Source organism: Stylophora pistillata, chromosome 10 (genome assembly GCF_964205215.1).
Source record: "Stylophora pistillata chromosome 10, jaStyPist1.2, whole genome shotgun sequence".
NCBI lineage: Eukaryota > Metazoa > Cnidaria > Anthozoa > Scleractinia > Pocilloporidae > Stylophora > Stylophora pistillata.
Genome location: NC_142528.1, coordinates 7,919,546 through 7,943,354, shown reverse-complemented (window position 1 = coordinate 7,943,354; position 23,809 = coordinate 7,919,546). Strand labels below are relative to the sequence as shown.

General features: G+C 40.2%; 1 protein-coding gene across 3 annotated transcripts; it reads right to left on the bottom strand.

The window, feature by feature from the left end:
• Positions 1-3,290: 3,290 nt before the first annotated feature.
• On the bottom strand, positions 3,291-23,781 carry LOC111328294 (uncharacterized). Of its 3 annotated transcripts, none has more exons than XM_022932697.2 (28): positions 23,686-23,781; positions 23,554-23,611; positions 22,837-22,896; positions 22,645-22,706; positions 22,161-22,192; positions 20,992-21,061; positions 20,845-20,889; positions 20,013-20,214; positions 19,258-19,347; positions 18,931-19,056; positions 17,770-18,009; positions 17,392-17,592; positions 16,624-16,785; positions 15,811-16,143; positions 15,331-15,405; positions 14,654-14,800; positions 14,413-14,575; positions 12,963-13,815; positions 12,293-12,393; positions 11,408-11,925; positions 11,022-11,185; positions 10,158-10,316; positions 9,840-10,058; positions 8,819-8,956; positions 8,258-8,375; positions 5,451-5,590; positions 4,814-4,932; positions 3,291-3,734 (listed from the first exon to the last, which is right to left on the bottom strand). In XM_022932697.2, the coding sequence occupies exons 1-27, from the start codon at positions 23,692-23,694 to the stop codon at positions 4,825-4,827; spliced, it is 4,593 nt and encodes a 1,530-aa protein (XP_022788432.2). In that variant the 5' UTR covers positions 23,695-23,781; the 3' UTR covers positions 3,291-3,734; positions 4,814-4,824. The 3 variants fall into 3 exon arrangements, with proteins under 3 accessions (XP_022788432.2, XP_022788434.2, XP_022788433.2); XM_022932699.2 differs by having other exon boundaries at positions 4,864-4,932; XM_022932698.2 differs by having other exon boundaries at positions 15,331-15,402.
• Between the last annotated feature and the right edge of the window lie 28 nt (positions 23,782-23,809).

The window sequence follows — 23,809 nt, the reverse complement described above, 5'->3', positions numbered from 1 at the left end:
AATTTTACACGTAAGATCCTTTCCACTTCTGTTCCCGCCTCAAACTATTTACCCAGCCCCTCTCCCCTCACTCCCTCTTCTTCCCCTATCCCCCTCCCTCCCCTATCCCCCTCCCCCTCCCTTCCCCCCGCCCCCTTATTCAGAGAAACAAAACTCTAGCTTGGTTCCAGTCAATGGAACTGTTCTACGTACATTGAAAGGAGCTGGGAGGTGAAACTGTTGTATCGAAGTGTGGTGACCTTACAGTCTTTCAGTTATTCCCTTTTCCAAGACGGTGCCTATTTACTTTCGAACCCCATTTCTTAGCACCTTTCGGTCTACGACCTTTCAAATCTCTTTTAAGTAACAAATTGCTCTAACCTGGGAAAAACTTGTATATACCGAGGAAGAGGGAAAAGGGTGAGCGAAGCTACACTTTGAATGAGGTTTTGTATTGGCCTTAAGTAATAACTCAGTTGACCAGGAAGATCCCTAAAGACAGTGTGACTGGTGACGGAAATAAGTTCTTGCCTGCGTTCTTTACCATATCATTTTGTCGAAGTACAACGACGGCTTAAACCTTAGCTGGACCTCTAAACTGGATACAAGACAGATAGAACTGATGCGATTTCTAGAGTCAGATGCCCCTAACACAACAGCAAAAACCTAATCTCCATTCCACGTGTAATTCTGCATTGCGTAAAACAAATCACGTGGCCAGGCTTGACATTTTCTTTTAAAGAGAAAGTTTTCTCGAAAACTTAATTACCACTTGTGCTGTCTCTTCATATTACTACCTGAACTTATATTATAGCAAGCACTTGTACAGTCAAGGTCATTAGATTCTCAAGGTAAACCTTTGAAAATAATTGCAAAACTGCCTGAATCAACAAATGATCAAGAATTTCAATTTGCAACACCACGTTGAGAGGTAGCTCGTCTTAATATGATTCAAAAATTTAAAATTCCCAAGCGTGATGAGCGAAAAACAAGTGTGGCTTCTAAATAGGGGCTCACTCATAGTTGGCTCTAAACAGTGAACAATAGGTCATTTTCGATATACTAAAAATCCAACATAGCTTCGACGCTTAGGAGAACAAAACAAGAGAAATTAGTTATTCATCCCTCAACCTGGATGTGATTTAGTTTGTTTTATTCCCCCAAGCCCAAGTTTGAATTTTGATATAATGAAAATGGCATGTTCCAAATCTAAAAATAAAGCGTTCCCTCCTTAGTCTTGCCGAATTACTTCCATGTGAATACGTATCTTTTGATTATTTAGCCCAACTAAAAAGTACATCGATTGATGATGTTGCTTAGTGGGTTCGTGAATTAAATACAATACACATTCTTTTCTACAGGAATGTTTATTGTTATTACCCGGGCCGAATATTTGTATTATCTGACCGACTTTAGGCTAAAACTGTTCATGTTCATATTCTCTTAAAATAGATTGCATTGCACTTTGTTAAACAGTCTTTTTAATATATTATTGCATTCACCAAAACTCTTCGATGATAAAGTGAAGCCCACTGAGAAATATTTATAAGTTGATCCTTTTGTTCTTTTTCATCAACTCAAAGAAAGAGGTTCCTTTTGAAATCTTATACTCGGCATTTTTTTTTAGTTTTTATGTTTTATTTTGCTAATTTTAGACACAATGTTCCATCAAAAAAGGAATTTTTAAATATTGTGCCCAATGCTCTTTGTTTGTGTGGAGATTGTAAGTTGGCAATTCTCTATATTCAGTTGTTTTTAGTCTTCAGAGCCGCTAAAATAGTTCTAACGATTGACAGCTGAAGCAGGCTAGACATATGTGAGGGAATACGCCTTTATGTTTGGAGCATTATAAGTAAACGTCTCATGATCGGGAAGCTGCACCAGTTAAAAGAATGAATCTGTTCCGTTTTTTTTGTTTAGAAGTTTACTTGAGTAATTAATTACGTGACGTTTCGCCTTTCGTGCGTTGAACAGAATTTCTAGTTAACTGACAAATATTTTCCAACAAAAAGGATATCACGACCGTTATTGCTTTCCAAGACAACATCGAGCTTTTTTTAAACAGAGCTTCCAAAAAAACTCAGCTTCATGCATAATACACATGTACCAGTAGGTAAAAGTTAACTTCTAACCAAACTGTTGATAACATCTTTGGGCAAATACGATGAAAAATAATTAGTTGTGAAAGTCACCGTTAAATATCGTATACCTTTGGTGTTGGTAGCATTGTTTTGAAGTTTTTGTGCACACCTTTGTTCGAAAACTTTACCGCCCCAAATAGCAACAGAATATCGAGTTTAGACTGAAATATTGGTTTTAGCGTACAACATGAAACGCTAGCGGGAACAAAAATAGCGGTTTTAAATACTGCTTTGGCGGGCTATGTCTTAAACTTTTTGTTTGTGACAACTTTGGCAAATCGCAAAGTCTAAACTGAAAGAAAAAGGAATGACACACAACGCATTTATAAACTGCTTGTTTCAATATCCGATGGGGTAAATTAATGATTAATGCATGGATTGATGATATCAAATCATACTTTAATGCTTTTGTGGTGATATATTGAATGATTGACTGCTAGATAGATTGATTGACTGTTGGTATGAAGCCTTGAGTACATTAATGGCTTTGTAATGGAATTTCACGAGTCGGAAGGTCTTCCAAACCCTCGACCAGCGGAAATCATTATCACAAATACTGCGAGGAAAACATCACGGCATCACATGAACCATGCATGCACGATCAAACCGATTTGTTACGTTAATCATCTAACAGAAAGAGATTTGGATAACATGGCTTTACACTAAATTATACGATCGCGTTTTTCTTTATAATTTGCTGTTTTGCTATTCAAAACTCTAAAAGACGGTTTGTAAAAAGATAATCGATTGAAGCAAACTCTTGCCGCAAATTTAGTGGGCGTAACCAAAATAACTGAAGTTCCTTCTTCGCGTGGATAATGTAGAATTCTTGAGAGGAATCCGGTTTGTGTCGGTTTTCAGAGTGCATCGCGAGCCTGAATTATGAGGGGCGCAAAATTTTACGTGAGGAATCAGAGGAAATCATTTTTAGAGGAGAATGTAGGAGAGACGTAAGAAATGGGTTACATGATCCCTCGTTGGGAGGAGGTAAAATAAGAATATGGCACATTACAGAAAGGACGCTTTTTTTTTTTATTTTTATGTTTTCTATTAGTTTACAGACGACTGGAAGAGCTTTTATATTTCGTAGCATGTTTTACACTAAGTAAGATGGCATGGAATGAGGCTGTATATTTCACTAGAATGATGTTAATAACTCAATGCCAGAGGTTTTGATAGGAATACATTTATTACCAGTTTGTTATTCAAAGAAAATATCTTTACATTGTCATTTCTGCCTTGAATGATTATCTGTACAAATTATTCTTACAATTTTCAGTCCTACAGCCACAAATTAGAATGTGAATCTTGTAATGTGACGTCAGGTACCTGAAAATAGTTAATCCTCTGACCAAAATACCATAGAAAGAGAAACAGTTTTAAAAAGTAGTTGTTTAAGTACTGTAGCGAGGTCCACAGCTTTTAATTAAAAGGCTACGCCAGGGTATGCACTACTTCAGATATTCAGCCTACATTTGGTCTACGTGCTCATTTGCAGTCCTTGACAATCTTCTCCATGCTTTAAAGTTCTCGTTTCTTTTTGGAGTATTCTTTCACCTTCGATGTCATTCCATTCTACGGTTTTTGTTAATTTGGAGGTTAGTATGAACATCGCTGGAAAATAAATAAATAAGAGAAATTCGGTAACTTGACCTCCTCAGGCATCTTCCATTCCAAAAAAAGAAATGAGCTATGTCGGCGGGCAAGTAAAGTATACGAAAAGAGTTTCAGGGTCAAAGTGTCTGATCACTTAAACACGTCATTCTGTGACGTCATTATGATAGCCTTGTTACTGTCAATTGTGTTAGATGGTAATGGTGGGCAAAGCTTCTAAGGAGCAGACAGACAGTACTCCATAACTGAAGAAGCATTGTATTCATGTGACAGCCATATTTTACGTGCATTAAACTGACAATAATGTGTGCACACCATAAAATCTGACCTTGAGTAGAATATTGCTGACCTGACCTATCAACTTTGAGGTTGAACCGCTCAAAATGTTGTCAAAACGAAAAATGAAAACCCATTTATATATATGGGAACAGAGTCAAAACATCACAGACGGACTTGCTGAATGTAATGATATGCAAGTTTAGAAGCTGGCAAGAAGCCACACACACGAATATCCTTGAAAACCCTCTTTGGTCATTAAACAAAGGAAACGACAAAATGAGAGAGTTACAGCTTGGCATACCAACATATTGCCAACTCGGTGCCACATCCCATTCTAGGTAACTAGGAAAGTTGAGTAATAACCGATAAAAAACAAAAAAATTTAAAACAGACACAATCTTACACTAACTTACTGATTAATTAACTATTTTCGATGTATCAAAACAAAAGAGAAGATTCTGCGCATGTCGCCTGACTGTCGCCCAAACTTAATGGTTCTGTCACTTTGATAGATTTTTCACTCGACTTCTTAAGTTATTCAAACAATTGTGCAAATATATCTCCGCAACAATGGCAGTATCTCAACACACAACGAAACATGTTTACTTGCTTGCTTGCCCGCCGACAAAATGCTACTTTCTAGAAATAAGTAAAAGTTGTCAGCTACTTCACCAATTAGATGGTGTCCTTACTCGTGCGTGAACTGCGATTTTTATTACCTATGGGACTCGAACATTTAAAAAGAAAAACAAACAGACACACATACAAGAAAACGATATCAGCTATTATATAGCACTCACTTGACCACGTTTTAAGAAACAATTGAATTCAGAGGAAGACTGGACTTTACTTTGCTGGTGTCACGTGACTTCTGTAATCTATTAAGAAATTGCGCTTCTTGTTCTAGGAATTCTTCATCCTGATGATAAAACACGAAAAATGAATGTGTCATAGCAATTCATCTGCTTACGTCGACAGAAGAAGCAGAAGTCCATGAAAAACCTCGACAGCAACGATTTAAAACGTTTGATCACTTTTAAGAGCTATAAAATCCTAGTTTTACTCGGAGCAAAAGCTGACCCCAAATATCAGTTACAAATACGAACTACTTTGCACTGAGCTGGACAAATATGCTCAACTGGATGCTTGAGATGACCGTAGCTGGCAGGGAAAAAGCGTCAACTGATCGTCCAATTCTCGAACTGAACAATTTCCCACTGCTATCGTCCAAATCTAAGACCAAAGTTCCACCGGTTAAACCTTCGACATCACAAACTCTTCCGAATCGTTAGATTTCTCCGAACAGAGAAAAATACTAAGGTTAATACCTCAAGTTCAGAAATTGTACCAGGAAAGCTCTTAGCGACTTCACTATAGGTCATGCAACTAGCGTGTCTAAAATTTCATGTCTTTTAGCCCGTTAGACATCATAGTTACCTTTTCTTTGTCATGTGACCACTTCCGAAGAGTCCGTTTCAACTCCAGAGTGTTCACTAATAAGTCAGGAGTCCCAGGTACAGACATGGGCAGGGAGAGGTGGGTGTGGACTGACGCGTCCATTGCCGGCGAAACTGAAACTGTAAAATTAAATGACTTCATGGTTAGTATACATCGATGAGCTGGGAACGGATATCTGTGCAAGTAAAAGAACATTTTTACGCCTTAAGACACCTTAAGCCAAGACTCAAGGCCTGTTGTGAAATGAGACAAGGAAGTGGACTGAAGGCGATGCCGAGAGAGAGATAGTTAAGTATTCTCTTTTGACTGAGGGTGTCTATGATTATTGGGAAGGACCATTTTCCAAGCAGGGAAAAGAATGGGACTTCTATAGAATATAAAATGATAAAAAGTTTGAACAGGGAAAGTATGAAAATTTCAACAGCTTTGATGTTGGCGCTTGTTCCACTTTGTTTTAGAGATCTGTCTGATCACAGCAATAAAACAACTATATAAAGCTGAAAATCCACAGATAATACGAGCGTAATACATTGTGTATGCAAATTTCTGAGAACTGTGTGCGAAGTCGTTTTTCTGCGATTTTCGGTCGGACCACGTTTGTTGATACGAGGATAAACAAAATAATCATCAACAGATATAGTAGCCTGGGGGAGGAAGATTGCGTGACGAGCCCAAAGAACGTCTGTGTAGGAGGCTACAGACAGCAGTGTAACTTTGACATTATCGTGACGAAAGTTCTTGGAAAACTTGCTTTTGGCTGATGTATACCTGATGAGAAACAAATTTTTCACTAGACAAGTGTGCTTGTGGAAATCATTTTGCGACTTTCTAAGCAAAGTTTGGAAACTTTCCACTTTGTCATGCTATAAGCATACCGGAATTAAAGGATTTCTAACACGAAACGCACGTGATCTCAGCATGATCACAATAAGGACACTTTTTTTTTCTAGAAAGGGTAAACATCGATCTTCTTTCATCGCGCATTAATCTTAGGATAATGCTGGCGTCAGGATTTGGTAAACCACAGGAAACACCGCTTCTTAAAATCTGACAGAAGGATATCGCTAATTTAATCATCACTCATAAAACAAAAATTAAACTTTTGTAGTTTATTCCCGTACTAATTAGGTTTTAATAAAAACGCAATCAACCAGGTGCCGCGCAGTCTGACCTGGGCACTTATCTACTTCAGTCCTCGGAAACGCAGTGACAAGCGATGCAGATGATTTACAGGCACCGCCAACGCTAACAAGAGCTGCCTGACTGTGCGCTGGTGAATAGCGTCCCAAAACTTCCTGTAAATCACCTTCATGATCATTTACTTAATAAATCATATTTTCTCTCAGGCTGTGACACATCGGTCGGTTCTGCCGAATCTTTAACATCAGCTTTCTAGAATTTTTTTCTAGAGTTTCTAAGCTACCAATATTCATATATCCTCACGAATCTCCTTATTTCCTTTTCATGAAACATAACCCTCCACTTTGGTGCAGAGGAATCCCTCTCACTGCAACACCTTTGAAAGGGGTATCTCACGAACAGAGATGCCTAGTTTGAGTAACAGGCGCTCGGTAAGAAAGTAAGCAACATACGCAGGAAATAACATACACAACGCCCGTTACGCAGCCAAACTAGAGTCCCCTCATTCACGGAAACAGATAAAAAGGTCGTGAAAAAGTAACCTTTATTCGAGAGACCCCCTCGGGACAGGAAATATGTCCCTTAAATAGACTGGCATTCAGTTGAGATAACAGACACAGTATATAAAAGCCTTTTTTTTTTTTTTTCATTCGGAACCCAAAGTTTTTGTCAATTGAACGAAGGCGTTCCAAGAGGAAGTTGATATTCAGTTTGTCTATGAAGTGCCCTGACTCTGAACTGACCGGAACCCCGTTTATGGGTGTCCTCAATTAGTTCCTACAGGCACTAGAACGACCAGACACGTTAATAAAGGTTATTATTAAAAATTGGATTATTTGATAATGCAATTCAAGACTTTTTATTGGCTTAGCCATTATGGTATATGAGCCAATATACCATAATCTACAAATATGGTAAGCGTACGCGTCAGCTTAAAATCAGAAGGGAGCTAAAAAATCCGGTTTCTTCTTACAAAATAATAATTTCTTGGGGGCGTTTTTAATAAAACAATTATTCCACTCGCGCTTGTTGAATATGAGATGATTATAGCCAACTCGGTGCTACGCGCCTCGTTGGCTATCTTTCATCTCATATCCAACGCGCGCTCGTGGAATAATTGTTAATTATAACATAACCAAAGTAAAGTGCGCGCTCTGATTGGTTAATTTAGCGTCCCCCATTTGCCCATGGGTGTACGCTGCTGACGTGAGCAAATGCAAAGACTATTTTTCCGCGCGCGCTTGTTTTTTCTGGTCGCGTAAGATTTGTTAAATAAAAGGGAACTCTTTAGCTACAATGTATCAATGTTATGATATAAAACAAATGGTAAACACCACAGCGTACACTATTGAGTTATGGATTCACTTGGGAGGTTTGCTAAGCACTCAAGAAGCTGGAGTCGCTTTCGGTTATCGCCTCGAGCGACTCTTACGCTTCTTTCGTGCTTAGCAACCTCCCGCGTGCATCCATAACTCAATAGTGTACGCTGTGGTGTTTACCATTTGTTAATGTATGTATGTATGTTTATCACGCAAAAGTCGCTATCTTGCATTTGAAGTAGGGAAGGGAAAAGGGTTAAATGAATAGGGGTTAATTCAATTAAAAGATTAAACAAGTGTATTTTATGATTTCCGTCAGTTATTTACCTTGGGATGCATGGATCTGTTCAGCGGGACTCGTTCGCCGTCCCTCACACTGCCAGCATCGCCCTGATTGCTTGTCTTTCTCCAACATACGCCGCTCGTGAGCGATAGCAAGACGATCCTACAAACATCAAAGGAGCACTTAGTAACGAAAATTCATCGGCTTTTAAAAAGAACAGCGTAGTGATAATAATTAAAAGTCTGAAAGTAAAATGGAAAGGGAGGAGAGCAAGGGATTGTTCATTCCCTCTCGTTTCTGTCATTATCGGTCACAGAAAGCGCTGAAATGTGGATATAAGCAATTCTAGTCACATGCCAAATTTTGAAACGGTTGTGGTATACTTCACTGCAGCCCTTGTCAGGCTCTGAGACGAAAAAATTGCGAACATCGCCTGCAGCGATATCATAAAATGCCAGAATTTGTGTGTAGTTCGCTTTGGGTTGCCTGTGCTCATAAACCTGTGATTTTAGTCTCCGACTTGTTACTTGCACATACGGGCCTCAGAGGGACATGGTCATGAGACAAGTACTTCTGATTTTATTTCATTTGATTGAATACCACACCTGTGCCAATTGTCGTTCTTTTTCCTGCACGACCAGGAACATTCCTTCAGCTTCCGCTCTTTGAGCCTCTGCATTAACACGCACGCGTTCTGCAAGTTCAAGGGCCTGTTCGCCCTCGTTGCGCGCCCGACCAGCATCCTGGAAAAAGAGCAGTATTTAATCAATGTGAGTACTAGTGAAATCACTAGTTGATTATCACCGCGCCGTGCCTAGGTACTGAAAATAAAGCGACTAGTCGCTACAACTACGAAAATAACCGGATCACAAGGCAACGCCTGCCGAAAAGACTGACCCTCATAGATGCCACAGCTTATCCTGATTTATGATGCAGGTGGCACTATGGTCTGGCTGGGAAGGAAGTAGAGTGGGGGGGGGGGGAAGGGGTGAGTCCGGGGGTACGCATAAACACGGATCATAGAATTTGGACTCCAGCGCACTAACCATAAACCCTGTAGGTCTTTTGAACATTCCCTAAAGCTGATTTCATCATAAAGACGATGTTTTACGTGTATATATATATATATCAATGTGAACAAACCAACGATTTCTTTAGTTAAAAATGTAGCTGAGTAATTACGAATTAGTTTCATGAAAATAGACAGGCACGTAGTGCTTTAGGAAGTTAAGGTACTCCGGTAACATATAATGACACCAGTTGAAGAAGAAGAACCTTAAAAAAATTTTGATTAAAATAGCGGAAACTAAAAGGAAGATTAAAGAATGCAGGATAAAGAAAAAATGTGAATATAATACGAGGAATCGAAACTCAAGCCTTCGGATTCCGCGCTCCGATGCACCAGTACTGGCATACAGTGAACTTTGTGATGATTTAGGCTTTTCTGGTTTATATGTGACCAGCTTTCTGCATACTGCTAGGATCAGCAATGTGGGAAGCGCCGTGTGAGTGAACAGAATCAGAAGGATGCTGGAGGGGGGTTTAAGCAGGGTCAAGGGATAAAGAGAGGTGTTCCGTTTTGTCACAAGCGTGTGACAAAGAAAAAATCCATAAGAGGAAACTTACTGTGCAAAGTTCCTCGATCTCTCGTGATCTCTTCTGTACCTCGAGGCCCAACCTTCCGACTCTGTCTCTCTCTTCCTGAAATCCAATCCGCTTCCGCTCGAGCTCTTCCTTCTCTCTCCTCATTCTCTCCTCTTCTTGTTTCAGCTGAGCCTCCCGTACATTCAGGGCAGCAGCATCCTCTTTAATCTTTACTGCAGTTGCTCCAAGGTCAGCCTCAGCCTGACCCAAGAATACATAAAAACATCGGTCGCCGATGTTCAAGTATTACAGAAAAATGTAAATAAAAATGATGGTCTATTAATTTGGAGGCGTTCTCACCTGTACGCTCGTCTCAGTCTTCAATTTCTCTCTGCTGATCAGGTCTCTGTGAGCGGAGGAGAGCTGGGCTCGTTCTGTGGCCAGTGACCGCCGCTCTTCTTGTATCTGACTCATAGCAGTTCTTTGTTCTCGTACGAGGTCATCTCGGGCGCGCTGAATCTAATTGAAGGAAGAAGACGGACTGGATATAACAAACACGATGTTTGGCCAGGACTCTCATCTTTAAATTATCGACTCGGCTTTTAGCAGAACGAGTGAGTCAATAGAAAGTTTCAATTCTTTGCGATAAGGCAAAACAGCACTGCCAGTTCCTAAAAAACCTCGAGACTGTGTTTTTACGGTTGTCATCATCTAGTCATAGGACAGAGAGTTGAGGGAATGGGAAGGTGTGGAGGAAGCTTTCATTGTCAAAGTTTTATTAACGTTAGCAAAATATATGCGATTTACTTCGGCAAAATATAAACATGCTATCCTCCTTTCGCAACTGTACTGTTTAGAAAAAAAAAAAAAAAAAGACATCCACGTCTACTTTTTTTTAATCCCGCTCAAGTAGGACAACAAATGCACATTCTTCTCAATTCATTTCCTAAGGTAAAGTTGCACTAAAATTCGAAATTTTAGTTGTATCTCGCGGTCTCTCTCATCAAGTGAGGCCCACCTAAGGAGGATACTTAGCACTGATAAATAAGGGTTTACTAGCGGGTTTTATTAGCTTGAGCAAAGAAATTCTCCCTACTGATTGCCATACATTTTTTGATGCCAGTTCAGAGTATCCAGCTTCACTTTGAGCTTTTTCACAACCTGTGTGCCACAAAAAAATATTGCTCTTACGGGCGAAATTTGATTTTGATGACAAACACGTACCTCAGCTCTTTGCAAGGAGAGCTGTTCCATTGTGATTCGTCTCTCGTCTTCCAATGCGGCTTGAACTGCTTTCATTCTTGACTCGTCTTGAGAAAGACGCCATCTTTCTTGATCGACCTGTCGAGACTGCTCGCGCATGTGCAACTCCATCTTGGCGACCAGGCCTGTAATATTAACAAAACGTATGTGAAAGCTGTTGAAATCATACAGGCGTAGGCGACAAAATAATGCGAGATGTTTGCTTCTCATCATCATGTTGTTTACTTTTTTTGAATGTTTGCTTCTGTTCGGGTTTAACTTCTTGCGATCACGCTAATGACCATCACAAGAAAACTTCCTTTTCCCCTTTCAGATCCGTTCTCAAGGTAAGAGATGACGTAACTTGCCTTGTAACCTGGTCCTCTCCTCGTCATTCTCAGATTGTTGCCGTAGTAACCTTTCCTGCAATTGTTTCAGGTACTCGTCCCGAGCCCTCGCGGAGAGTTCGCGCTCTTCCAAACCACTTTTGTGAGTAACCTCGATCTTCTGTCGTAAGTCACTCACTTCTCGAGTCGAGTTTAAGACTTGGTCCATAAGGGACTGAAGCGACTTGGTGTGGGCATGCGCGCTTGTGGCCGCTGACACCTCCTGCTCTTTGAGCCTTCGGAAATGTGCCATCTCATCCTCGTGTTCGTGACGTAATTGTTCCATCGCTCGCCGATGAAGGTCTTTTAACGTTTCTATCTCATTGTTTTTCGCTGTCTCCAGCGTTGAAAGTTTTCGGTTGCTAGCCGCTCGTATATCAGCCTTCTCCGTTTCCAAAGTTTTTAGCTTCTCGCTGTTTTGTTTGATAATAAGGTCGGTTTCATCTTGGAGCCTTTGTTCGCGGCGATGGTAAGACTCCTCCAAGGTCTTCAAGTGAGATCTGGTTAAAAACAAAAATAACTAAACCAAACCATGAAATGGTTCGCAAATTTTGCCTTCGATTGGTCGAGTAGGTTGGGTGGATTTTAATTTTTTTGCCAGCTACAAGGTGAAGTTGAGCAAACCGTAAATTTCATCTCGTGGAAAGCCCTCAAGAGCAGCCTTTTGTGAATTGTTGATTTTGTTAAAAAAAACCATGGTTTTACCTAAAATGTTCATTGTTTATTTGAAACAAATGGATGACTCAGACTAACCGTAAGCTTAATCATAATAATGAAGTTTCCATAATGTTATGTGGCTCAAAATGAGATGCAAAATTTCCCAGCTTTTATTTCAAGTAAATCACCCTGGCAGGGAAACAGTCTTACTTGTGAGAGGCATCTATGTTAGCCAGTTCATCTTTGTGTCTTGTTTTCAACGCCTCAATCGTAGTCAGAAGTTGTTCCCGCTCAAGTTCGTAACGGCGGACCTATTAGAATCACAGGTAAAGTAATATTCACTCTTTACACCAAAACAACATCTAAGGCACTTTCCGATGAACTGAGTGTCCTAATACCAAAACCAAAGTAATCACAATAGCCAATCAAATGGCAAGGAGCCAATAAAGCGTGGGAAAACGCCAGTGACCCACTTCCAATTGGTTTTAGTTTTGCACCTGATTGATTGAGAAGGTGACGTGAGCATTCTGGACCAATCAAAGGGCAAATCGAAGCAAATCAAGTGCGATCCCGAATTGCTCATGAAATTAAATTGAAAACTGCTCCTGACACGAATCCTTCCTTAAAATCGCGACACTTTATCAAAACCCCGAGACAGGTGAAAAGAGTAAATTTCTAACTACGGCATGCCACTCAACATCGAGACGGATATAAGTAGTAGAAGTTCGACACTCTGAGGCCTGGGTGCTTTAATAAAAATTTTGTAAGTACTTTTTGTTTCACAAAGATCATTCCCAACCTGTGATAATAGCCCGTTGGGAAAACTGGAGAAAATTAGATCTGTTATTGTTCCCCAGTATTTTAACTCATAACCTCGTACCTTCCCTTCCAACTCTGACAGTTTACTGGAAGCGTCCAGATCAGTTCTCTGTCGAACATTTTCCCTCTCTTGCACCTTTTTCATAAGCTCCTTCACTTCCTCTTCTAGTCTTGTCTTCTGCTGCACGTGCTGTTCGTTTACCAGTTCATATTCCAAGAGTCTATTCTGCTGCAGCTCACTTTCGGCTTTCAATTTTGACATTTCAAGTCTTTCTACCGACGACGGTTGGACGACCTGGGGCGATGGTTGAAATCCAGCTGGGGACTGGTAATGTGGTTGGTAGGAGAGGGTCTGGGAGACATTTTGACCGGTAGGTGAGGTAAAAGGAGTTGTTTGGAACTGTGAAGCAGAGAGATGTTGGTGCAGAGGATACACCTGCTGAGCTGAAGGTTGAGCTGTCACTTGCAGTGGAACGTTAGTTTCATGGGGGACGGGTTGGGTAGTGTATGACTGGTGGGAGTACTGCTGGGGGAAAGGAGGGCCAGGCTGTTGTGGTCGTGACGCAGGGGGTGGCACTTGCGCTTGTGGAACAGCTGCCGCAGGAGAAGAACTGTCGTGGATTGCGGCTGTTTGAGATTCTCTTCTCGTCTGAATTTCTGCGGCGGCTGGTTGCTGTTCAATTTGCAGTTTTGTTGTATGTTGGTTTATAGATTGTTGACGTGTTTCTTGCATTTTACTCTTTTCAAAGTCATCTTTTTCCAGGGGACCCCCCTGATGTGGCCTATCTAGGGGTCCTCCCAGGGTAGATGCAGGGTCTGGTTCATCAAACGAGGACTGCGGACTAGATTGATTACGCCACCGCCTTCCTCTTCGTGGACTGCCCCCTGGGGACTCCCAAGGAAACAAAGACGACCTGAACAACACAATCAGGCCATTAACCGGTCAGAGAGATAATTGAACAAAGTATAGCGACAAGAAGAGCTATGCCATGGGTATCAGTCAGTCAATGAATCAATCACTTGAGTAATTTTGCAACCAGTCGATCTGTCTACCAGTCAGTTAGCTGGCCAGTCAGTCAGTCAGTCAGTCAGCCAGCCAATCAGTCAGTTAGTCAGCAAATTAACCCGACAGGCGGTCAGTCAGTCAGTCAACCAGTCGGGCAGTCAGTCAGTACGTCAGCAAATCAGTTAGACAGGCAGTTAGCCAGTTAGTCTTTCAACCAGCCAGTCAGTTAGTAAGTTTCTCAGTCAGCCAGTCAGTCAGCAAATCAGCCATATAGACGGTCTGTCAGTCAGTCAGTCAGTCAGTAAGCAAATAAATCAGACAGGCAGTTAGTAACTCAGTCAGTCAGCAAATAAGCCAAACAGGCCGTTAGTAATTCAGTCTGTCAGTCAATCGATCTACTTATCCACTATGGTCGGCAACTGGATTGACATAAACGTTGTAACAACTGCGAATATAAGCAATGTGGCCTTGCACTGTATAAGCAGGCAAACGTAGCTAAACTTACTTGCCACTGTCATCAGCTGACTCGACCTGTTTTGGTGTTGGTTTTGGTGGCTCATCAGGTGTAATTCCCAACATGCGTAAGAACTCATCGCTATCACCATCCCCCCGGCGTCGGCCTGCTCTTCCCGGCGGTGATTGTTGCCTCTCCTGACGTTCAGTGGGGACTGAACACAAAACAATAACACATTACGTATTAATTTTGAGAAAAAACAGCACACAAATATTGTGGAGTCACAGAGTACCTTGTTTGCTGGGTGTGTCCTTTCTGCTCTCCTGAGGAAATGATGTGCTTGTTTTGGGAGGAGCACTACTAGGATCCAGGCCTCCATCGTCATCGCCTCCACTCAGTCCTAACCAGTCTCCTCCGCCGCCTCCACTTGACTTGGATCCTGGGATGAAAGAAAGAGACCAAGGTATAAAGGGTTACTTGACTCCTTTGGGCTCACTGATGTAGGGCAAAGTCTTACGATCCTACTAAGATCTTCGAATACGACCCTTACAGGATCCTGACCGCTCATTATTTTCGCAGCTTGAAAAAGTCTCTAGAGCATGAAGCGACCAGTCGTACCGCTTCTTCGATTGCCCTCAGCAAGACTAACAGAGCATCGTGTCATGTTTACCTAACACTTCACTGGCACCTAGTTATATTTTTCAGCGAAGAGTAAATGTGAGCGAAACGTTAATGGCCTAGAAACTCAATAAAATGGCTGCCTGAAACTCGAGCGCAGATCTCTCTTTATGGCTTCAAGTACTCAAATGACAAGGCCATTGTGTCTTAACCGCCTACTGGTATCAAGAATGAGAAAGTCCTTGTTTGAGAGCATGTCCTCAGGATTTCACAGTTACCCCCGAAGCTTCCCAGCCACCCGACCAGCTTCACACATTAAATAATCAGAGGAAAAAAAATTTACGGTGATACCGTGTGTAGCAGGTGTGCTGTTATCTTTTGGTTTCTCAGTCTGTGGATTCTTTTTTTGTTCGATCTTGGTTTCTTCTAAAGCAAAAGAAAAAAAAATTGAAATAGTGGTATTGGTACTGAATTAACGATGTGATTTACTTTGAACACGACGCACCGATGAGAGGTTCACATGACCAATGGTCCTCGAGTGAAAGCGCGGAAAATCACGTGATTACAATTACGTGCTATTTCCGCCAATCAGACGAAAGTTTTACTCTTTCTTTTAAAGGAGGCTACGACAAGGGTTGTCCATTCTGAAAAATCTATTGATTTTTTTTTTTAATTTTCCAATTTATGTGTCAATTTTCGCCGTTCTTAGCAACCACACTCTTTTTGGTTTATTCTCGCCAGGAAAACGGTTCAGCCAACAATTTATTGAAAGACGTTATCTGTGATGTATCCAAATGTACGGTGGAATACTTCACTTAAGTGGCTACCCACCACTAATCTTCGCCTGTCCTCTGGTTGGCTTGCTGTCTTCTTTTGGTTTCTGGTCTCTATCGTCTGAATACGATCCATTGATGTTTTCATCTCTGTCCTCTCTCTTTGTTTGCTTTCTGGGCGACCTTTGACTCGGAGCTGTGGAGGGCCTCTCACTTCCAAAGAGTTCATCATCTAGTCCCAGGTCATCTGAAAACCGCACGGAACGCTTGGTGGAGCTAGGGGCTGTGTCTGGTCTTGCCAGGCCCCCTCGGCCGCGCGATCGACCACTGGAGGCTGCAGATGGCATGTAACCACCAAACTGGAATGAATCTTCAGATGTTGGACTGGAAACTGTAACGTAAACGATTACGATAAGTATATAAACGCGCACGCTTATCTATGGAGGCCCGTCATATCACCTTCGCGTGCACAGATCAGTTAACCTGCAATGTTCTTCGCGACGTCCTTGCGGCGACTTAATTCAGAATGTTAGAACGCTTAATAGTAAAGAGAAAAAAACGCCGGTAACAACGGTTCAGAGCTTTCCTGCAAGTGGAGCTTCCAAAGCAGAAGTGGGAACGACAAAATTATATATACATTAATGACTTCGAGGAAGTGAGCCACCCTGTTTTAAGATCTAATATCGATTCTCCACACTGTCTACGATAAATTTCTTTCTATTTTAGCTCTGAGAATTAGCATTTAAATCAAAAAAATATTCCCTAGTTGATATTTGTCTCTCATCGCCTTTCCGCTCGAAAATGTTTTAATATTGTAAGGAAGAATTCCTGCCATTAAGGGAGATAAAAATATAGCAGGTTGCCGCCATACCTTTCTTACTTGTTGTACCTCCTCCTGCCGGAGGCTTTGTGCTTATGTTGGCCATGAAGTCGTCCAAAGATTTAGGAACTTGTTTTTTAGTTTCTTCCTTTTCCTTTTTACCGAGCAGTTCGCTGAATCGAGAACCTTGTGTGGGGCTGTCACTTCTGGTCTCTATCAATTTTAAAATAGTGGTTACATCGGTAAGTGAATATATTCAATATTTTGAATAAAGGCAGTTAGAAATACGTGACGATTTTTTTTATGTAGTAAATGTTTATTTTAACGTCAGTTTGGTTATCAAGAAATAAATAAATAAAGAAATAAATAAAAGCGGCCTTAACTCCTTCACTCCCAGAAATAAAAGAGACGCATACCAGTATTCCCTAATTACAGCATCCATCCCTGCCACCACGGCCTAAGCAATCGATGAAAATCGATGATCGGAAAATCAATCGATGGCTATCCGTTACGGTTAGTTAATTGGCATCGGCCAATCGATGAACAATCGATAATCACATAAAAGTCGTCATGAACTTCATCACTGGTGGGGAAAGTATCTCATCTACATCAAAATCTCAGAACTAACATTCTGGCAAGTAAGGATAATAACTTCTGAGCATGGCAGGAGAGGGTTTGGTTTTTCAAACATCCTTGTTTCGCTTCACTTCAATTATATATTTATGTTTCGCGCCACCAAAATGGCCGACGCGACGTAACCAGAAAACGCACTATGCATTTCAGCTTATACTGTACATTAAAACAAAATTTTTGCAGTACCGGTAGCGGGAAGGTCATCATCATCACCGAATATATCCCCAGGTGGGTTCTGCGTTTTCCGTTTGCTGGTTTGCTCTTTCTTTGATCTTGCGGGAGGAGTGGGTGAATCTCGAGGCGTGTTTTCCTTAGAGTCATCCAGACCTGGTAAATCTTCATCTGAGTCAAAATTGATCTCTTCCTTACTTGGTTTCGCTTTACCAGCTAAAACACATAAAGTTTGGCGACATGAAATTAATGTTATTATCGAGAGACTCAGACGAGTTGAAAATAAAGAAAAAGTCAACAAATTCTCTGAACTAACATCCTGGCAGTAGGGTAATCACAAGTATTAATCACAAGAAACATACAAGGCGTTATCATTTTGATATTAACATTTACCAGCAGGCTTTCTTTGTCCCTTGTTCCGCGGTGCAGTTTGGGAGGGTGTTACATCTCCCTCCTCCTTATCTGGCGTTATGCCTGGTGATCCAGGAGGGGAAGATACAGTTTCACCTTGATCTTTGCTTCCCCTGACGGCGGATTGATGTTCTGGTGTAACAGGAGGTGATGGTGTATTTGCCGATTCCTGATTGGCCGGCCTACGCCCTCTGGATGATGTTGGTCTTTCTTCTGTTGAAACTAAGAAACGTAAGGTCATAAAGCAAGCGTGAAATATATAATTTGTAGTTCACACATTGGCAGTTTCGTTATCCTTTTGTTTCATCATCAGTTCTACATAGGATGGGAAGGAAACATTATGAATTTTAATCTCTGCTCTTCACAGTGATTATTCAAATTGAAGTTACTGGTAACTCTTCAAATGGGTTTGTATCCACTAGTACCCACTTGTACACTACTTGCCCTAAGACAAGTGAGCTAGCCAAAAGAACTTAGCTACCTTTGACATATCCTGAAGGCCAAAAAAGAAAGTTTTATCCAAGAAAGCCACAAATATCAACCAACTTCTAGGCACACCTTCAAATACCACCAAGTTTTGTTGAAAACCCTTGCCCCTAACTTATTAAGGTGAAATATTCTCATTACCAACAATGACATGGGGGAAAAGAGCAAATGTTCCGAAAATTGTGATGGAAGATGTACACTTAAAACAGTTGCTTTATTCTTGTAAACTAAATTTTCCATGATTACGTTCCATCATTGAGCTACCTTTTCATTAAACTAATATTACATCTCTCAGTTTGTGCGTGCCTTATGATTGGTCAATTTGAGCAGGCTGTATTTCACTATACAGCCTGCTAATTCAAAAGTTTGTTTGAATTGAAACCACCCTCTCTACTTGAACCAAGACATACAGTAGATACGTTACTAAACTTGTTTTCTCAGTTCATAAGGTAAATTATGGACCAGGTTTATTCTGCTTGGATTTATGGCCCACTCTTCGCTCTTGAGCCATAAATCAGAGTGGAGAAAATTTGATCCATAACTCTCAGTAGGACTTCAAACTTGGTTAATAAGTCGGAGGTAGTGCCACCATCTAATGCGAAGGCAAAATGACTTAGGCCTAAAAATTAAAGAGTCTGTTCACAGTCCACTTCAAACCTTGACTAGATAATGCAGATGAACCAGTGCTCTTTGATGCTGTAGACTTTCTAGGCTTCGGCTTGGGTTTTGGGTCTTCATCTTCATCAGATAATAGACCAGCCAAGGGGTCATCTTCATCAAACTCTGAAAGATTTCAATGTCAACTTATTCAAAAATGCAATTATAGTAAACATAGTTCTGGAGTATTACAGTACTGTAACTCAATAAACTTGATAACTAAAGTTCAGGTTATCAAAGTTAAAAAGAGATTCCAGAATAAATACTGTTCTATCAAGATGGATGTGAGTTTTCCCATCAGCAATCCCAGTAACACTGATCACATACCTCCAAAATCAAACTTTTTCCTGGGTTTTTTCACTTCCTTTACCTTGACAGAATCTTGCTTGGAAGTTGCTTTTTCTGAAGCTTCGCCAGCTGAAAGTTAAACTTTGAATATTTTACATGTCATATACTTGATATACATTTTAATAAAAAGAAACAAGACTTTATTGGGCTGAGGTCATACAAACTAAGCTTCATTATTTAAAACACACTTTGGCATTGTTCATTGGCTTTTCAATTAAAATTATTAACCCTTTGACTTCTAGGAGCTAGTGATTAGCATGTAACTTCTCCTTGCAATATCACTCCTGAATCACACATTAAGGTCATGAGAACAGAGAAAATGATCGCCATGCAACTAAAGAAGCTCTTGATTATTCAACAAATTCTCCTTGTCATTACAGTTAGTAAATGTATAGAGAACAGTATGGAGGATATGCATACTGATGTGAAGGTTAAAGTGTTAAATGGTAGGCCTACATGTAGTTGTTATTCTTTTAACATGTACATTTTTTTACATTTTTTTTTTCACTTTGTATAAACCAATTGATGTTTCCCCAAATTAACAGCAAGGTCATAGGGGCTTATCAGCAAGTGTATAAAACATCATCATCCACAAGCCATCAATGGAAGAGGTCTACATTCATTGGGTATATTGCTAGCACAACTTCCCTAAAGATCATCAGATTTAAAAAAATGGCTATTTGACTGTAACAGAAGAAATGGTGTCTGTAAAAAATAAGCTAGGAAGGATCTACTTTTTGTAGATGAGGATGATGATACAGATTCGATCTTGGATTTAGCTGACTCTGTTACAGGGGAGGTTCCAGGGGGTAGTTTATTGTCAGTGCTGATCCTCTTCTGTTCTGATGTAGCCTTAACAGGTTTTGGTGGTTTGCTTGGTGTACTCTTCTTTCCTAAGGATCCCCCAAAGAGATCAGATTCCATGTCATCAAGACCCTGATAAAAAAAAAAAAACAGTTTTACAGTGTTAATTTCTCCTTTTGACCCTCAGAAGTGATTTACTTGTAACTTCTCATCACAACAAGTATGTATCATCCAGCTGGGAGGTAGTGAGAATAAATAAACCCATTAGCCAGAGGGTGGCATCCTGATGAAAAACCAAATTCCCTTAACCAAGTTACAAACAAGAAAGGTATAGAAGAGAGAGGGTAAAGGTAAAGAATCTGAACCTACCAACGTGTCGGCCTATGCGTTGGCTGACACACTATTGACACACCACCAGCATACTACCAACATGTGACCAAGATTGACCAACACATCGGCTGACACACTACTGACACATTGGGAGGATCAGCCAATGCATCAGCCAATGTGTCGGCCAACACACTACCGATGCATTGGTAAAGGTTGGATACCAAGGGAGTTATCAATCCAGCCTATTAAGATCAATTATCAATTTGCCCAAGATATATCAGATCATAAGAGTTAAAGATTACAAGAATTGATTATATATCTCAACTTTGCTTTGGCTGGATGACAATGCCTGAGTGTGAAGGAAAAGCTGTCAAGTTGTGTACACATTCTTATGGTGGATAAGAATGTTAAAATAAAATATTCAATACTCACAGCAAGACTGTCAGCCATCTTTTTGGCATCTGTCTCAGACAGTGACTGTCCAAAGAAATCAGAACCAAAATAAAACATCACACCAACTTTACCATCAAGAAATTCCAAAAATGGCCAAGGAAGAAATATATTGAAACTATCTCTTACCTCGTCCTCATCATCAATGTCACTCCCAGCCATTTGAGCCAGACTACTGTAAAAATCTTCATCGGTGGCACTGTAAAAACAAACATTTAAAATAATAAATACATAATTATAAAATCCTACCCGTCCAGTAAAAAATAAAAAGGTCACCACAAATGGGTTTAACAGGGCATGTAAGAGTCAGCAGGTAGTAAACTTTGCTGTCTAACATGCAAGGTTTAGCTAGCTACCGCACAAAATGTTATCAACTGAAGAAGTGGCCATTAAGACAGAAGAGAACAACTGCAAAATAGATACCAATGAAACTACTATCACTTTGCAGTAATGTCTGTCTGATACATACTTCAAACCCAGCTAGCTAGCTACCACACGTCAAGAAGTTATCAACTGAAGAAGTGGCTATTTAGACAGAAGAGAACAGCGGCAAAATAGATATACCAAATGCTATCACTTTGCAGTAATGTCTGTCTGATACATACTTCACACCCTTAAGAAAACTTAATCTTCACTTGTCTAGTAAATAGTAATAGAGCCTAATTGACGAGGCACGGGGTTGATGGTGAACGGTACAAAACCAAAATTGTGTCAGGCTATGGGACTGATTCATAACATTGCTACAAACAAAATGGTTTAGTAATTAATGGGTCATTATCTTTCACCTTCTACTGTAAGTAACCTAATTGAGATTCATCTGCTCCCCAGTTTGCTCAATGGTTAGAGTGCCAGACTGTTGTGCGAGAGGTTGAGGGTTCAAGCCCTGGCTGGACCAACACTCAAGGTCTTAGAAAAACTTAGGAGAATGTGCTACCTTTCTATAACACCAAGAAATGGATAGACATTCTAGTCTCCTCGGATAAGGACAAATAAACCGTAGGTCCCATCTCCTGCATCTATTAATTAGTTAATTTGGTTAGGCAGGGGACGTTAAAGAACCCACTCACGAGATTACTGTGATGTGGTCTGGCCTGTTTACTGGGAATTGGGGGGAGGGGGCATCTTCAACTTCCTTTGATTGATATTGTTAACTGCTTGATGCAGTCCCGCAAAAGTCCCCCGAAAGTGTTGTAAATTAATTCTGAAAAGCCCCTTGGGGAGAATTAATAATAAAGTATTGCTAGCCCAACCATTGGGTGATACAGTTCATAAAATTACAAAATATCTCTTTACATTACCCTGACGTCAGTGTTCCCTTCTTAGCAAAACCCTTGAGGAAGGAAGAGAGGTTAAACGATAATTAAAAAGTCAGTGGATTAGTAGTTAAGAAGAAAAATTGCCAATATTTAATTGTGGTAATTTATTATGATCTCAAATTTTAATTATCCCAAATAAGATATAAAAAGTGTAAATTGTAAATCCAGGGTCCTGGCTAGTCCCTTTTTAACATCACAACCAAACAAAAGGTACATTAATTTAGGCTCCAGAAAAAGGTCTGAGATGAAAAAGCCTTCCCTTTTCATTTGTTGATCATTTCCTATATTCTCACTGGTCTTATGCTTGATTCAGCGGTGATACTATGTAAATATATTAAATGAGATGATTCTCGCTTCTAGGGATGCAAAGGTTGCATGTGATAAGAACAGATGATGATGATAATGATGACAAAAACGGTTGGCACATACACACTCTACAACCTGATGCAACTTCACCAAAACTTACTGAAGTTCCAGACTGCCCTTTAGCCTTTGGATGCTGTTGAGCACTTGTACCAAATATATCATCTGAACAACAAAAATATTGCATGAGAAAGATAAAAACCTTTGTATATATTATTACTGTGTGATAGCCCAGACTAGCAGACCAGTGAAAATATTTTTGTCTTAATGTAAAGAGAACAAATTCAACACATACCATCATTACCACCACTCAGAATAGAGTCCAAATCCTGATCTAAAGCTGCTCGGCTTGAGGCTGAAAAGTGAAAAAATTAATTTCAAAAATTGATTACCGCATCATTCAACATAAATTTAACCCTTTCACACCCAAGATCTCAATAATAATTCTCCTTACTGTCAGCCAGACAACCATTATGATGTGTATTGGATCAACTAATAATTTTTCCTTATTCTCATCACTTGTCTTTTTGAAATTGAATTGATATCGTAAGGAGAAATTCTGTCTTGGTCACTCGTGGGAGTTTAAGGACTGAGTGCTTCTCTGTTTGGGACATTCTCTGCACAGTTGTGTAAGTTTACTGTGCGTAAGCAGAGATCGATATGTACAACAATGGACCAGCTGTTATCCACAGTGTTTTTCTACTCTTAATTTCCTGGTGTGCATTAAGTCATAGAATTGTCTAAGTTTGTTCAATTAAAGGTCAGAATCAAGAAGTCAGGTCGAGAGTGATGGCATGTATCAAACAAGCAGCATGTTGCAATCAGAAACTTGCTTTAATTTAAAGCAAGAAAAAAAGTAAGAAGTACAGTCGTCTTACCCTTCAACAAACACTTCACCTATTAACCCTTAGTACATAATTCTCTCCTTAAAATACTTCGATAGATCGAAAAGATAAACATATATACTCAAGATAGACACAGCCGAAATTTGTTTCAATAAAAAAATATTTACCATTGCGTGCAACGGTCGACCTCCGGCCAGGCCCTGCTCCAGGGAAAGTATCTCCACCCTGCATAAGAATACCCAAGAATCGTTAATTTTAATATTTTGTGCTACCATTTAAATTCAATTTTCATTTCCTACCCTTCTCATTCCATCGGAATCTTGAAAATATGTCAACTCAAAAATTAACCCGGAAGATCTGGCATTTTGAAATCAGACTGTAAACAAACGCATACTTTATCTTAGCAAGCCGCTGAAGAATCCG

What these genes read in the sequence shown, in the direction of transcription:
- LOC111328294 (XM_022932697.2), bottom strand. An exon ending in AAGGGCAGTCTGGAACTTCA is followed by an intron (nt 22,193 to 22,644) that starts GTAAGTTTTGGT and finishes TCCTTCCTCAAG; the next exon opens with GGTTTTGCTAAGAAGGGAAC. An exon ending in GAAAAAGTTTGATTTTGGAG is followed by an intron (nt 19,057 to 19,257) that starts GTATGTGATCAG and finishes GAAATCTTTCAG; the next exon opens with AGTTTGATGAAGATGACCCC.